Raw genomic sequence first — 17,180 nt, forward strand, 5'->3', positions numbered from 1 at the left:
TTCATCCTCTCCAACTTTTAATCTTTTTTATTTTTTTTATTTTTTAACCCAGCAGCCTGAGCCACCCCCAACAAACAAGTGGAAATTGGACAACTGGCTATCAAAAGTGAACCGCAATGCAAACAAGTCTCCAGCACCGGGTGTAGAATCAGGGAGTACGCCAAAGGCTCCCAGCCATGATTACCCACGAGGAGAAATTGGGAGCTCAACTGAGAAGGGACGTGCCATCATAGCTCCTGGAGGACCTGCGGGATCTCAAGAGGCAAAAGAGAAGACACGAGTACCTGGAAGAGAACGAGGCAAGGCACCACGGCATTCCGAGAGCAAGACTTGTGGTGGACGACAGAAGTCTCCAGGGCAGTCAGATGCTCCAACTGGTACTGGGCCGACAGTCAGCGGTAGTATACCTAGACGCAGTTTGGGTCGCAAGCAGCCAAAAAAGGTGGAAAAGTCAAGTGGTCCTGATGAGGATGCTGAATACAGTGATGTACTACACAAAGGGGGTATGCCTTCAGGTGGGCAGGGTGTGTCAACAGAGACGACAGTACGGCGCAGCATCGGCCGCAAACAACCACGGCGTAATGAGAAGGTTCAAAGCCCCGACAAGGGGGCTGAGTATGCTGATGTACCACACAAGTCTCCAGCTATGGCAGCAGGAATGGAAAGCTCAGTGGCGATAACTAGTAGCACAGTCCGTCGAAGTGTGGGCCGTAAGCAGCCGCGGCGGACAGAAAAGCCTGCTCGTCCAGAAGAGGAGGAATGGTGTAAAACTGATTATGCAGAAAGCTTACCTTCCAAGGATAAGACTGTGGAGGGTAGTGTGTCAACAGTAACAGATAGCAGCAAATCCAAGGCAAAGGGTGGTAGTCGAAAAGCAACCGTCAAGAAGGAACCACATCCTCCACCAACTTTCACAGCCGAGACCAAGCACCAAAGGGTGCCAGCAAAAAGTATGCCCATCAGTCCTGAGTTTGTAGATACGGACACATCATCATCATCGTCGTCGTCTTCATCTTTGTCATCGGACTCTGACTCTGAGCCAGATGCCAGTAAGTCGTGCAAGGTAGTCAAGGAATGTGATTCACCTGGGGCTACAATTATTCTCCCACCCTTGACGGGTGAGGGTGATGAAGCACGTAATGTGCCCTCCCTTATTGTCAAAATAGACTTGAAACTTCTTGCGCACACACCACCTGTATTAGCAGCCTCAAAGGATATTTCTGTGGTATCCCGAGGGGACCAAGGACAAAATAGTTCTGATCGACGATCATTTAGTGGGCATCGGCATTTGAGTGACCCGCATGACCATTCACCTCTACAACCGGCTTCTCCGGAAAAGGTCAAACGGAAACGACAGGTAATGATTTGATTTTTGTTTTTGTTGTTCCAGGATTCATGATGGCACCTTTGAATGCTGTGGTCTATCATATTATGGACTATTTATTGCATTACTAAGTTTAGAGCATAAACATTAGAGCAAATTTCCAAACGTTTTGATGTCGGTATCAGCAAAATGGCATATTGAGGAGGGTTGATGAAATCTCTTTTTGTTGAACCAGTTGGAGAGTGTGGAAAGCAAGGCAGATCGGAAGAAGGTTCGTCAAGAGAAGGAAGTCCACAGCAATTCGACCCCCAGTCACAAGGTCACCAGCAGCAAAGAGTGAGTGTGGTTTGGTGGTTGAAACTTGGTTCGGTGGTAGACAGGTTCAAGAAGACTTGACATATTTGTGACATCAAGCTTTTGCCTCGTTCTTGCACGATATATTGGGCAAAGTGTTTTACATTATTGATTGAAGTTGTCTGTTGCCTCTTTAATTTGTTTGGGGGTGGGGGGGGAGAAAGATGATTGAATTAGATTGGATCCTGTCTTGAGATACCCTTGGAATGAGCAACCACTTCTGATTTCCAACCATTTACTTGATGCAAGGATGTTGTTTTTTTTTTCCTTTGATGATCACCTGCTGAGAGTGACCACCGTTTAAACATGACCAACAGTTGTGAAATCTGTTTTACCCAGCGGTCACAAAATATGGTCAATATAATGACCGTAGTTTTTGGAAAATCCGCTTTCCCGGTAGCATGGGACACGTACAAATTAACATCGGACAACGGAGTACCAAATGATGGTCATTTTGTAACATAACACCCGTTAAGCACCTGCCTGGATTCGATCACATCAGCACTTTGGCGAAGACAATGCTCCGATTGGTTTTGGTGATTGTGGTTAAATGCTGGATAAGACTGGTGCATCGTCGATATTTCACGTATGCGATGCCCTGCAAACTTCACCATGGCACAGTACTCATGTGCCAGGCACGGGTTCGGTGAAAATTGTGTAATAGCCCGCCACTTTTCAATAAATCTCTTTATTATGGAGGAGGTATTAAGAAAAGAAAAAAAAAAAAACAACCTGATTTCCTTGGAGATGTAGCATTTTGTCACCACCTGATCTCAATTAATGTACTGTGTAATAAAATCTGATGTTGACCCCAGAGTTGTCAAGCAAAGGGTAAAATAGATGTTTTGCAATGAAGCATATTGTGTCTAAAGCCTTTAATATGAAAGGCCACATTTTTTGAGGGACTGCCTTGGGCTTGTCACTGGAGTAGTTTCTCAAGATGGGGTCTCCAGTGTTTGGACTCTTATTATCGTCAGAGTTCTGATGCTGGTTTGCAGTTTAGCAACCGCATGCGTGCGGAGCATGTGGTCACGCGTGTCCCTGTTTTTGATGTGTGCAGATCATGTGGTGATCGCAAGAAAGGTGCAGCCCCACCGACATCACCGTCGCCACAGAATAAAAGACCAGAGCGCGAACGCCGAAATAGTGGCAGCAGCACTTCGAGCCGCATATCCGGCATGAGCGAATGCACTTCGGCTCGAAGAAAAGCCTCGAGCACAGTTGTGGTGGCTTTGCCACAACCACCCAGCAAACACCGCAAAGTGGAAGGAAAAGGAGCTGGCCACAAGCAGCCCCGTGGACAGGTGAGAGAGATTTGCACGCAAACATAATCTCTGTGATTGCAACTTCCAGTCAAGGCTTTTTTGCTCAAATTTCCAAACGTTTTGATGTAGGTATCAGCAAAATGGTTCATTTAGCAAGTGACTGTTTATATGAGGATATTTGGATCCGACGATCAACTTTGTCTTGACGTAATAATGACTGCTGAAAGAACAAGTTAAAATGTTGTTTTTTTTGTTGTTTTTTTTTTTAAATGCTTATTTATTTCTTGAGATTTAATGAGGTACTGTTGTATTACACAGGCCGTGCAGGTAGAAGTGACAACAGGAGGGAGTGATCCATGTCACACTGCCAACGGCCCCCCAAAGCCAGCTCTGTGTCCAGTTTCCCCCACTTTGCAGCGCCCTCGCCTCATCTTTGATAACAAGTTTGTCATTCTGTTTTGCCACGATTTTCTCACTTTCTCTCCAACCCTACTCCCCATCCCCACCCCACCTCCTGCTTTTCCAAATCTCCATACCCACCCACCCCTCACTTGGAAATATTTCCATTAACTCATTTAAAGCTTTGAGAGAATGTGAGCTTGGAGGGTTTGGCGAAGGTTCAGTTTTGCTTTGTTTACATTGATGGTATTGATTTTGTTTTGTTGTTTCAGGCCACAGTCAGTGGACTTTCACATGCAGGAGGCTAAAAAGCTGAAACACAAAGCTGATGGCATGGTACGGATTCACCAACTCAAAATAACAAAGTTCACTTTGCAAGACTAAGAATATTAAGTAAATATCATTGTAGTACCTGGCACAAAGTGTTTTTATTTATTTATTTATTTATTTATTTGGTTGTGACGACGCAATGACGATGAATAGGTACAGACATGCCAAGAAGACTCCTCTGTTTCCAATTTAGACGAGGAAACTGTGCTACTTTATTGTATTTTGATGGTTAATAATGTAACGGTAGACCGTAGGCACAGATGCCAACCCTCCCGATTTCATCGGGAGGCTTCCAAAAATTCACCCAAACTCCCGCCCTTACGATCACTATCCTTATCCTCCCGAAATTTTGATATTTTTGCACCGTTCACTAATCAGAATGTACTAGTATGAGAATTGAATGAAAAGCATCGTCTGCTACGTATAGCATGTGGTAACTTCATAACGTTCGCTGCTACCAAATTGTACGTAAAAAATTGCAAATTCAAATGAGGAGCAGCGAAACATTGGGTCTGGATCTCGCTTATGCGATCATGCACTGAGATATAGTGCATGCGGTATGTGTGCAATACAGTGCATGCGGTATGTATGCACAGTGTATATGCATGCGATACGCTCACTGCATGCAGCTGGGCCCTGTACCAGCCCGGCGGTCGCGACCACCGTGCGGTGTTTAACAGCCGCTAGAGTTCTACGAGTCGCGCTGCAGCTGTGGAACATCGACTTCGAAGTTACCGATGCTTCAAGCCCTCGATGTTGATTACGAAATGGCAGAAAAGAAGCTTACGAAGACCAAGAAATGGTCTCAGAAGTACAAGACCGAATACAGTCTCCAATACCCGTGTATTCGAAAGTCTGAAAGAGGAATTCATCATGCGTATTGTACAGTATGCAGCGTTGATATTTCAGTTGAGCACGGAGGTCGCGATGATATTCGGAAGCACGTTGGAAGCAAACGGCACACAGACATTGCAAAGGAGAGATCTTCGAGCACGAGTACCGGTACACTTCTGAATTATTTCACCAAACAAGGGACAAGCGAGGAAGAGGATGTTACCTGAGCGGAACTTCTCTTTAGTGGATTTATTGTGGAACATAACTTGCCCATATCAGTCTCAGATCATGCTGGACCTCTATTTCAAAAGATGTTTCCAGATTCAAAAGTTGCTTCAAAGTATGGATGTGCAAGAACAAAAACTTCAGCAATAATTGGTGAGTTGTCAAATGTTACTGCTTCATCTATTGCCGATATTGCTAGACTAGCTCCATTTAGCCTAGCTACAGACGGTAGCAATGACAGTGGTGAGGCCCAGCTATATCCTGTCCTGATTTCGTACTATGACAACAGTGCTGGGATTGTGAAGCAAGGTTTGCTAAGTTTGCCTGCGTGCAAACAAGATTCCACTGGAGAAAACATTTTCAAACTGCTTGATCATGAGTTCAGTGACAGGAAAATTCCGTGGGGAAATTGTGTTTCCTTTTGTGCTGATAATGCCTCTGTCATGGTGGGCAAGCACAAAGGAGTCGCTGCTTATATCCACAAACAAAATCCAGAGTGCTACATCATGGGATGCCCTTGCCATATGATGCACAATACGGCCAAGAAGGCGGCTCAGGCCTTACCCATTGAATTAGATGACTTTCTCATCGATATTTACTACTACTTGGACAAAAGTAGTAAACGCGTCAAAGGAGTGAAAGCACTGCAAGAACTCTGTGATGCCCCGACACACAAGATTCTGAAGCATGTCGCAACAAGGTGGCTGTCCCTTGGTCAGTGCCTAGACAGGCTGATTGAACAGTGGGAGCCACTTCGCCTCTTCTTCAAAGAAGAAGTACGAAGAAAAATGCAACCAACTGTAGCCAAGACTCTAACAACGAGCAAGAAGGACGGCACTGTATCTACTGCCAGTACTGGCACTGCAGGATCAAGCACTAGTGGAGCAGCATTCACCACTACCACTGCAGTATCTGCTGCGAAGAAGACAGCAGGGACAGCACCAAAACCAATGCTGAGAGCAGGTAGCATCACCGGCCCTTCATCACGTTCATCTACAAAGCAGATCCCTTCAGAGTCGAGAAAGACTGTGATAGTCCCATCTACAGGCAAAGAAGGACCCAAGTTAAGTTCTGCTTTTGCCAAATCACTTGATAGAAGCTCAGCAAAACCTTCGAATCAGAGGTCTTCTTCCTTGGCTGCACCTACCTCAAGCTCTCTCCTCAAACGTAAAATTGGATCTGGTACTACGAGTCTGACCTCTTCTGCTGGCAGTAAACGCAAGTGTGATCGCCCTGCGGCTAAGTGTACTACGAGTTCTACAACTAAAAGCGCATCTTCCTCAAACACTGTGCAGGAATCTAGAGAAAAACGTGTCAACAGGATGTTCTTGTCTCCACAAACAAAACTCTATTGTTTCTTCCTTCGATATGCTAACAAGCTTTTTGAGAAGGGGAATCTTCTGCTCCAAAGAGACGAACCCTGTATTCATCTCCTGCACGGAGAATTGAATGGTCTTCTGAAAGATATCTTCGTACGGTTTTTGAAACCATCGGTGTCATCGGTTGCTCTGGTAAATGTACCCTTCTCTGACAGAAATCATCAGAAGAATGATGAGGACCTCATGATTGGGAACGATGCCAAACTGTATATAAGGGAACAAAGGAGTCTCAAGAAATCCACCTTCACTCTGAGTGAGTCAGACATCCAAGGTTTCTTCAGTGCAGTTCGCTCATATTATGTGAAAGCCTGCAATTACATCTTCAAAACCTGGCCGCTAGATGATGAATTAGCCAAGCATGCTCAGGTGCTGGATGTTAAGCTACACCAAGAAGTGGGGTTTGACTGTGTGGAGTTTTTCATCAAGAAATTCCCCTGTCTGTTCAGTGGCGGTGATAGTGACATAGACAGTCTTGAGAGTGAATTCGCTCACTACCAGGCAGACGCCTCCATAGCTACAATTGCTACTGAGACAGTGAGAGTGGATGAGCAGTGGCATCGGATTTCACAGCTCACAGATCCCTGCACTGGTGCCAAGAAGTATCCTAATTTGAGCAAAGTGATGAAGGGAATCTTGGTCATTCCTCATTCGAACGCATCATGTGAGCGGGCACTCAGTCTTGTACGGAAGAATCATACTGAATTTCGTCCCAATTTGAGTGTCAAAACCCTGGAAGCTCTCTTAATTGAAAAACTAGCTCATAGCACCCCTTGCTACCAGAGAGAATACAGCAAAGACATAATCAGAAGGGCTAAAAGAGCCACACAGCTGTCACTCAGCAAAGCTGCCATGGAAAAAGCAAGCAGCAGTAGTACCAGCCAGTAAGGTAAGAAAAATATTGCTTCTTTTGTGCTTTTTGTTAATCTTTGATTGTCCCCTAACTTACTAATATTAACATACATGTAACATTAAAAAGTGCACAATTTTCCCCTTTTTTGTTCAAAAAGTGGGAATTCTTAACATGTTAAATGCTCCAAAATAGGGCTCAGAGGGCACTAGAGAGCGTCTAGAACCCCAGAGCTTCCAGGGCCCTAAGGCGGGCCCTGGACCCCGCCGCAAGGGTCGAGCGCTCCACGCTCGAGATGTGCGATTAGCGCACATTATTTGGTGTCGGTTGCAAATCCTCCCTAATTCTGATTTCCAAAAGTTGGCATCTCTGCGTAGGGTGGATAATGGGATTTCATCTACCACCCGCGTGATCCCCAATTTAGAGACGGACCGTCAAAAGAAAATATACGCCATCCGCCGGGAAAAATGAACAGATCTTTGTTTCAGCTTTAGACATACCGAAAACCAACGAGAATCTGTCTGCCATAGGTTTCCCATTTATTCAGGACGATTGGGCCGAGCAACCCTGGGGAACTGTATCGCGGGTTTTATGACCTCCTACCGAGGATTCGCACCAATGGCCGCGAGTTTCACTCGCACCGCGTTATAATGCTAAATTAACGAACCTCGTACCAGACCAACACACCAATAGCAAAACACTTTTCATCTTGGTATAATTCACCGTCTGTCCATCTGTCTGTTCCCAGGTACCGCAAAAACTGCTGAACCGATCGCAACCATTTTTTGGGTGTGTAATCCTCGGACCCCTTGGAGTAAAATAGGCATACATATAATTACATGACCCCCTTGACGGCTCCCGTAGGGAGCGGATGCTTCTAGTAAATAACAATTAAATTAATAAATAATAGATTGGAAGAACAGGGAATAGAAAAGGCACATGTTACAATCTTTCTACTATTCAATTGTAATTACACAAGAACCCTCACACCCATGATACCTTGGTGGCTTAACGCGTTATCTTATCCACTTGTTCACATGACAGATTGTAAGACAGATAGGGAATGGACTATAACAGAGAGCAAGAGAACTTTCTCGTCGTGCGCTGACTGCACGAGGTCTAGAGGAATCCTGGGTGAGACTAAGCGAGATGGCGGCTTTCCTCTGTGGAAAGGAGACGTGCCTCGCGAGTGCGTCCTGGCTTCATGGCTTCTCTTGGGCATACTCATGTCTGGGTCCATCCATCCTTATTGGTCCACTCTCCCATGCCACTGCCATTCATCCGTCCATGCTTCAAACCTCTCCCGAACTCGCTGCTGCGCCGAACTGCTCATGTACTGAATTGGTTCACACAAACTCTCTTACTGAACCACAATACACAATGAACGTGCCATGCTTTTAAACACCAAGATTTCTGCCCCTCCACACTAACTCATCCCACAATTGTGCGCTCATTGGCTCTCCCCACGAACCTTCATGCTGTGACATACTCACTGCTGCCAGCAATCTTGGCGGTCTTTTATCTCAGCACACGACCACGAGGTGTACCATATTGTCCTACGAGGGGATCAGCTTGGCTTTCCGAGCTGGACCAACAGTTTGTGATTAGGAAAACTTGTAGACAGATGACAAAGGAAAGATTCAAGAGGTTAAGAAGGAGGGGAGGAAAGTGGGGTCTCGGACACATACGGAGGGGGAGGGAAACACAATTATCATGTCCTGTACGAACTTTGACACATAACTCATCGTTTTCACACATTCCGTACTCTTTCGCAAACGTGTGCTCATGACATTACTAATCTATGTTACTCCCATTACCTCCATCACGTTCCTGCAACACACGTTTCCTTTGTAAGTGCATAAGCAAATGCTGTTCTTGTCTCTCTTCCTCTTTTGTGTCCCCTTAATGACTCATGTAGTCTGACAAGCTGGGAAAGGCCATCAACTACACAGACGCTGGCCTGTCTTTCATCGAGTGTGGGAATGCAATGGAGAGAGATCCCTTGGAGGCCAAGTCCCCTTTCACCATGTATTCTGAAACAACTGAACTCATAAGGTAAAACACCACCTGCTTCAGAAAACGAAATGTCTCATCGGAAGATGTCCGTTTAAGTTTGCTTGATGGCATTCTTGAAGGAAAGGTTTGTTGCTACGGTGATGAAAATTGATTAAAATTGCATCATCTTTCAGACAAAAAAAATATTCGTTTGCTGGTGATTTGCTAATAAGAGACTTCTTTGGCCATGTAGGCCGACTGATGCTGCAGGTGTCAGTGTTTTTGTCGACTGCAATTGAGCCGGTTTGGTTTTCTTTTTATTTTGGTGTGTGTGCGCATAGATGCATGTCTATCAGGTAAGACCATGCTTGACCTAATTTCTCTCCTGCACTAAATGGATTTTCTTTCAGGTATGCAATGAAGCTGAAAAGCCACTCGGCTCCGGGAGCCACAGCGGCTGACAAGAAGCTCGGGGTGTTCAGGTACGCACTTCCTTTAAATGTAGTGTCGTTACTCTTTTCCACGAAAGTTACGCCAATTCCTTTCCAATTCCTTTGAATATGCATTCTCGAATGAAACATCTGAATCTGCCTGCAGCACAATTATAATTCATGTACCTCTAATATATATCAAGCTCATTCAAACCACTGACACACTCACTAAGTGACTGATATTAAAATTCAGTAACTTCCAGGTGACGCAGAAAGCTGAAATTTTGCATGCCGATGGACATATCATCTGAGCTCAAGCGTTTGAACATCTGTATTGCAGCACTCCTCTAAGGTTCAAAGAACGGATCGTGGCGATATCATGGCGGGTGGTTCCACCTACTATTGGTCTGGTCGCTCTGATGGTTACCATGCCCAAGGAGTTGCTGTAGCTGTGTGCATTAAGCTGACTCTGATAATTGAGGAAATACCGGTAAATGAGCGTATTATGAGACGAAGGATTCGTCACTCCTTGAGTGTCATTTCCCTGCTCTCTGTTTATGCTCCGACTGAGGCGAGTGATCTCACCGTGAAGGACGCATTCTATGCCGTGCTCGAGTCTGTGGTTGATCAGTGCCCCAGACGAGATACACTTCTAGTCTTGGGTGATTTCAATGCATTGACTGGGAACTGATAGGGATGGTTATAAGACATGTGTTGGTCCCCATGGGTCTGAAACTGGGAACCAGAATAGTGTTAAATTTCTTGACTTTGCATGAAGTCGTGTCCTGAGGGTGGCTGGTTCATGGTTTCAGCACCCATGGGCTCATCACTGGACTTGGTATTCCAATGCTGGTGGTTGGGCAAAGGAGATTGACCATGTGCTTGTTGATGGTCACTGGAGGATGATCCAGAACTGCAGGATCGACCGGAGTGCTCAGTTCCTCAATACTGACCACAGGCTTGTTGAGGCATCTCTGAAGTTGCAGCTTAACTCCAGGAGAATGGTACCATTCCAGCCTCGGCTGGATGTTGGCAAGCTCAAGGATGAGAGGGAAGCTGAGGAGTTTGCAAACAGGCTGAGTGGAGATTTTGGGGGTCTGGGTGCTTTGGGGAATCCTGAAGAGTTGTTGAGTGCCTTCAAGACCACCCTCCTTGATGTTGCCGTTGGATGTCTTGGAACTCGCCATTGGGCGAATAAGAATTTTGTCTCTCTATTGACCAGTCACAGGGTCAGGCTTAATGGCAGAGCTGAGCTATTGAGAGAGTTGAGGCAGAAAAATGCATGTGCGGTGAGGATGGACAAGGAGGCCTATGTGTGAGGAATCTGTTAGGGGGTGGAGCACCACCTGTGGCCAAGTGATTCTCATCCTGCTTACAGGGGAATTTGCGCATTGCATTCCTCCAATCCCATCCCTCGGAGCACTACAGTTAGAGCGGAGAGTGGTAGGCTCTTGACAGAGGAGCCTGACGTGAAGGTCGACTGGGCCGGTTTCTTTGAGCGACTGTACCAGGCTGATCCACCAGCTGTCGATTTGGACATCAGGGTGTTACAATCCCTGTTGCTGATCCTCCAATCAACTGTGATCCACCTTTGTTTGTGGAGAAACAGGCTGTGGTGAACCGGTTAAAATGGGGTAAAGCTCCTCGGATCTGTGGCATCCATGGTGAACTTCTCAAGGCTGGTGGAAAAGCTGTACTCATATCATTGTATGCAGTTTTGTGCTCTGCCTGGAACACAGGCATCATCCCAATTGACTGGAAGGGGGGCCTTGTTGTCCCTCTCTGGAAAGGGAAGGATGATTGCCAGGAATGCAACAACTACCGAGGGGTGATGCTGCTCTCAGTGCCGGGCAAGGTCTTTGCTTGGATAATTCTTGATCGAGTTCGCCACCATCTGCTTGAGCACCAGCATCCAGAGCAGTCAGGCTTTACACCAAAGAGGTCAACGATTGACAGCATCCTTGCTCTTCGTGTCCTCACCGAACGCAGACAAGAGTTTCGGCAGGGGCTGCTTGCAGCCTATGTTGATCTCTGTAAAGCGTTCGATTCAGTGAATCTGGATGCCCTCTGGAGGATTCTTGGTCTTCGTGGGGTGCCACCAAAACTGATCAATCTGATGTCTGAACTCTACTCTGGTACTGAGAGTGCTGTGAAGTGTGGTGGTACCATCTCTGACATATTTCCAGTTGTTACTGGAGTTCGTCAGGGGTGTGTACTGGCCCCCACACTTTTCAGCACTTGTATAGACTGGATTCTGGGGAGGATGTCAGAGAGATCAAGCTGTGGTGCATCGTTTGGGAATGTCAAGATCTCGGACCTTGATTTCACAGATTATGCAGTCATATTTGCGAAAACTTTAGATATCCTTTTGGGGGCCCTCGAGGTGCTGAATGAGGAGTCGGAGCCACTGGGATTATGGGTTTCCTGGGTCAAGACCAAGATCCAGGCTTTCAATAACATCTTGGATGCTGCTTTCTTGTCTGTACCTGTTTGTGGTGAGGATGTTGAGATCACGGAGAGATTCACTTACCTTGGCAGGGATATTCATGTGTCTGCTGGCTGTGAGCTAGAGATCAGTTGACATCTGGGTCTGGTCTCGGGAGTCATGGATTCACAGGATTATATGGTGTGGCGCTATTGGTACCTTTGCAGGAGGATGAAAGTCTGAGTCTTCAGGTCCTTGGTGCTTCCATTCTTGCTCTTCGGATCTGAGACTTGGACTCTGACCAGGGATCTGAGATGGAAACTTAATTCCTTTGGTACCAGGTCTCTTCGGAGAATCCTTGACTCTCGCTGGTCGGAATTTGTGTCCAACGAACTGTTGCTGAGAGAGACTCAAATGAGAAAACGTCAGCTGCAGCCGTATGGACATGTGGCTCATTTTCCTGATGCTGATCCTGCTCACCAGATTCTCTCAGCGAAGGAGCCTCATAAGTGGAGGAGACCAGTGGACCGACCGACCATGTGCCTTGTGGTTGCCGCAGATTGATCAGCATCTCAGAGAGATGGGGATGGGCCAGGCATCTATCTGCCTGGGGGATGGCCAGACGGAGGCCCCTGGAGTAGCAGCGATGCGCTACTCTGGCGCATGCTTCCTTACCTGACCTGACCTGACCTGACCTGATGGAGAGGGTGGGGTATGAAATTGACCAGATAAAGAACAGGGAAAATTGTCAATAGAATTGTGGTGATGGATATATGAGTAAAGACAGAAGTGAACTTGAAGGGCTCTTGGTAGAGCGCATACCTCCGCCACGCAAAGCCTGATCCACGAGAACATATTGGACCCAATCCATTTTTGAAATATCAAGCTATATGTCGTTTTTGGCCAAATCTCTCAATGGTAAAGAACCATTAAAAAAATTAATTATTTCTTGTATCCAGATCCGGATTCGGATCTTCACCATAATAAAACCAATTCCTCATGCCAACCTGCCCACCAAGTTTCATCCAAATCCGTCCACAACTTTCTGAGATATCATGCTGTATATTTGTTTAGCCCTCTCTCTTAACCATGAAGAATCACTTCAAAAATTCTCGTGGTCAGATCCGGATACAGATCTTCACCAAAATCGAATCAGTTCGTCCTTGTCACACATCCAACCTGTCCACCAAATTTAATCTGGATCCGTCCACAACTTTTTGAGATATCCTGCATACAAACAGACAGAGAGGGGTGAAAACATAACCTCCTTCACCTTTGGTGGCGGAGGTAATATAAGGGATTGAAGGGGCTTGTGTGGAGAAGGGCTCACATGTTATCGTACTCAACTTCAACTTTTATCGCTTGGTTTCGATCACCGTCTCCACATTTACCTACATCTCCATCACTCTTTGGTTATCGATTGGTCTTGGTAATGCTTTGTCTGCTTTGCAGCTAGTATTCCCAAATGGAAGGTATAGTATGATCTGGTGGTGGGAACTGAGTATTTCTCTGATCTATGCCCTCCTTTTGCAGCCATCGGTGTTTAGCTCTTTTGCACCTGCGCATGTTCAAGCTCAAGAAGGACAGTGCCATGAAATACTCTAAATCGCTCTTGGAGCATTTTAAGGTGGGTCGAGCAATATTTACTGCAGATATACCCTTTTGTTTGGAGTTGTTTTTTTTGTTTGTTTCTTCCCTTCCACTTTTAAGGGTTTTTGATGACCCACCTTTCAGTGGATAGCATTTGAGTGCTCATCTCAAGTAACTATGAGCGCATTAAGAACTAGAACGGCACTCGGTTGAGCGCATGCTCCACCGAGTGCCAGGTTAAACAGATTATGTTGTGTATCCTACTGATGGACTGGATCCAGATCTTCACTGAAATAGAATCGATTTGTCTTCCTTACACACCCAACCTGTCCACCAAGTTTTGTCCAAATCCGTCAATAGCTTTTTGAGATATCATGATATTATTGTATTATATCGTTTATGGCCCGAATCACTCAATGATGAGGAATCACTTTAAAATTCTGTGTGAGGATGAGTCTGGGTTAACTGACTTGGGTGGTTGGGATTGGTCAAGGTGAACTGAATTGGGTGGTGGAGATTATAAGGATTGGACATATTTCAGTGGTTGTAATGAGTTGGAGCGAAATACTTCAGGATGGATGACTTCACGGTTACCACATACAACACGACAGACGTGGGAAGACATTCCATAAACATAACCAAAGACAAATTTAGGAGGGAAGCTGGCTGTAAATTTTGGATCTGGAAAGGACATCACCTTCAGAATACGCTGCTGGATTGAATGTGTGTGGCTTGGAGGGGTTGGGAATGAGTGGATGGAATGAGTGGAGTGGAAAGAAGTATCAATGATTAAGGAAGCACATAGTTTTTAATAGTAAATGTTACGATTAAAGATAGAAAAGAGAGATGTGAGATGTGAAAGCAGGAATAGCATGAATGCACAAATAATTAATTCCCTCTTCAATTCCCACTGCAAACTTTGATGCCTCCTTTGTTTTAGCTTCTGGTCATCATTCGGGAAACACTTCCTTTGCCCCTAAAATGATTCCCACTGCTTTCGAAACATAAAACATTGCTCACTACACCATTCTTCCAACTATAAGTTAACATCTTTATCAATCGCTCTACTCATGAATTGTATTCTTAGAAGAATACCATGAAACATTACCACAAAACCCTTTGTATCCAGTCGGCGACCCAACATCCTGTTCCCACTTTAAAATCTTCCGAGTAAACATTCCTACATCATTTACTCCCACGTGTAACACAACCAATGTCTTCCTGCCAAAACCACACACTGTTATTGAACTTTCCTTCCACCTTATTCGCTCCCGGTCCACCAAAACAACACAACTCATGACAATCCTTCCTGCAGAGTGAAGAATCTACTTCTTGTATCAATAATACGATGGTGTTTGGCTGAACAATTGCCTATGTTCTCTCCCTAACTGCTTTGCACAACATCACCAAACTTTGGAAGTATAATTAAGTTGAAAAAAAAAAACTTAATGGAATATAAATTTACTTCTAACTCATCCTTTTACTCTGTTCGATGCAGTCAAAAGTAGTATTTAGTCAAAGCTTTGGCAGCGCTTCAAGCTCAATCACAACAGGATTTTATTTTGTTTTTTCGCCATGCTGTACCCTATCAAATGGAACACTATCCCATCACCAGTCCTTAATGGTTAAATCGACAAGTATTTAATCATTTAATGCCTGACTAAAACCATCTCCCTGGCCTCATTCCTACCTACAGTGCTTCAGAAAGTATTCACACTCCTTGACGTTTGTTACTTTTTTGTGTGTGTTACAGCCTGAATTAAAAATGGATCAAGTTTACAAAAAAAAAAAAAAAAAAATTGTCACCAATCTGCACAACATATCCCAAAATGACAAAGTGAGAACATGTTTTTAGAAATTTTTACAAATTAATTAACAATGAAAAGCTGAAAAGTCTTGCATCAATAAGTATTCAACCCCTGAGTCAATACTTTGTAGAAGTGCCTTTGGCAGTGATTACAACTTTGAGTCTTCTTGGGTATGTCTGTATCAGCTTTGCATATCTGGATTTGGGGATTTTCTTCCACTCTTCCTTGCAGATTTGCTCAAGCTCTGTCAAGTTGAATGGGGAGTGTTGGTAAACAGCAATCTTTAAGTCTTTCCACAAATTCTAAATGGAATTCAAGTCTGGGCTTTGGCTGGGCCACTCAAGGACTTTCACGTTCTTGTTCTGAAGCCATTCCAGTGTTGCTTTGGCTGTATGATTGGGGTCATTGTCCTGTTGGAACGTAAATCCTCGCTGCAGTCTGAGGTGTTTTGCACTCTGAAGCAGGTTCTCCTCAAGGATCTGCTTGTATTTGGCTTCATTAATTGTTCCCTCTATCCTTACATGTCTCCCAGTCCCTGCTGCTGAAAAGCATAACCATAGCATGATGCTGCCACCACCATGCTTCACGGTAGAGATGGTGTTAGATGGGTGTTGATCTGTGCTTGGTTTCCGCCAGACGTAGCGCTTTGTATTCAGGCAAATTGTATAATGTTCGTCTCATGAGACCACAGAATCTTTTTCCTCATGCTCTCAGAGTCTTTCACGTGCCTCTTTGCAAACTCGAGGCGTGCTGTCATGTGCCTTTTTCTCAGGAGTGGCTTCCATCTGACCATAAAGCCTCGATTAGATTTGTGAAGTGATGCAGAGACTGTTGGTCTTTTGGCAAGTTCTCCCATCTCAGCCAAGGAACTGGTTCTGTCAGAGTGGTCATTGAGTTCTTTGTCGCCTCCCTGACCAAGGTTCTTCTTGCCCAGTTGCTCAGTTTGATCAGATGGCCAGCTCTTGGAAGAGTCTTGGTCATTTCATATTCTTTCCATTTCCTAATGATGGAGCTCACTAAGCTCTTGAGAACTTTCAACACTATAACTTGTTTTATACCCTTCCCCAGATCTATGCCTCTTCACAATTCTATCTCTGAGTTCTGTGGACAGTTCCTTGGACTTCATGGTAGAGTTTCCGCTCTGACATGCATGGTCAACCATGGTACCTTGTTTAGAAAGGTGAGTTTCTTTCTAAACCATGTCCAATCAATTGAATTGGCCACAGGTGGACTCCAATCAAGTTGGAGACATCTCGAGGATGATCAAAGAAAACGAGCTTGAAAAAAAAACCTGAGCTTGAATACTCATTGATGCAAGACATTTCAGCTTTACCTTTTTAATTCATTTGTAAAAATTTCTATTTTTTTAAAAAAAAAAAAATCCACTTTGACATTATGGGGTATATTGTGGAGATCAGTGACAACAAAAATCTCAATTTAATCCATTTTAAATTTGGGCTGCAACACAACAAAATGTGAAAACGTCAAGGGGTGTGAATACTTTATGAACCACCCTCACCAACACCTGCCCTCTCCCCACCCTCACCATCACCTGCCCTCTCCCCACCCTCACCATCACCTGCCCTCTCCCCACCCTCACCATCACCTGCCCTCTCCCCACCCTCACCAACACCTGCCCTCTCCCCACCCTCACAATCACCTGCCCTCTCCCCACCCTCACCAACACCTGCCCTCTCCCCACCCTCACCATCACCTGCCCTCTCCCCACCCTCACCATCACCTGCCCTCTCCCCACCCTCACCATCACTTGCCCTCTCCCCACCCTCACCATCACTTGCCCTCTCCCCACCCTCACCATCACCTGCCCTCCCCCCACCCTCACCATCACCTGTCCTCTCCCCACCCTCACCATTACCTGCCCTCTCCCCACCCTCACCATCACCTGTCCCCTCCCCATCCCCATCCTCACCATCACCTGCCCTCTCCCCACCCTCACCATCATCTTCCCTTCCC

General features: G+C 45.4%; 1 protein-coding gene across 3 annotated transcripts in view; it reads left to right on the forward strand.

The window, feature by feature from the left end:
- The window catches only part of LOC147014154 (AF4/FMR2 family member 4-like), a 104,302-nt gene that overhangs the window by 73,966 nt on the left and 13,156 nt on the right, over positions 1–17,180 (forward strand). For 2 of the 3 annotated variants that reach the window (XM_085851864.1, XM_085851862.1), the window contains exons 11-18: positions 53–1,357; positions 1,560–1,660; positions 2,739–2,982; positions 3,262–3,386; positions 3,615–3,678; positions 8,876–9,012; positions 9,363–9,434; positions 13,342–13,435. In XM_085851864.1, the coding sequence (XP_085707990.1) occupies positions 53–1,357; positions 1,560–1,660; positions 2,739–2,982; positions 3,262–3,386; positions 3,615–3,678; positions 8,876–9,012; positions 9,363–9,434; positions 13,342–13,435 (2,142 nt within the window). The remainder of the gene's footprint in view (positions 1–52; positions 1,358–1,559; positions 1,661–2,738; positions 2,983–3,261; positions 3,387–3,614; positions 3,679–8,875; positions 9,013–9,362; positions 9,435–13,341; positions 13,436–17,180) is intronic. The other variant, XM_085851863.1, reaches the window with a different exon arrangement.

The sequence above is a fragment of the Eptatretus burgeri genome, chromosome 13, assembly GCF_056783735.1.
Source record: "Eptatretus burgeri isolate ZD-2024b chromosome 13, Ebu_testis_v1, whole genome shotgun sequence".
NCBI classification, from domain to species: Eukaryota; Metazoa; Chordata; class Myxini; order Myxiniformes; family Myxinidae; genus Eptatretus; species Eptatretus burgeri.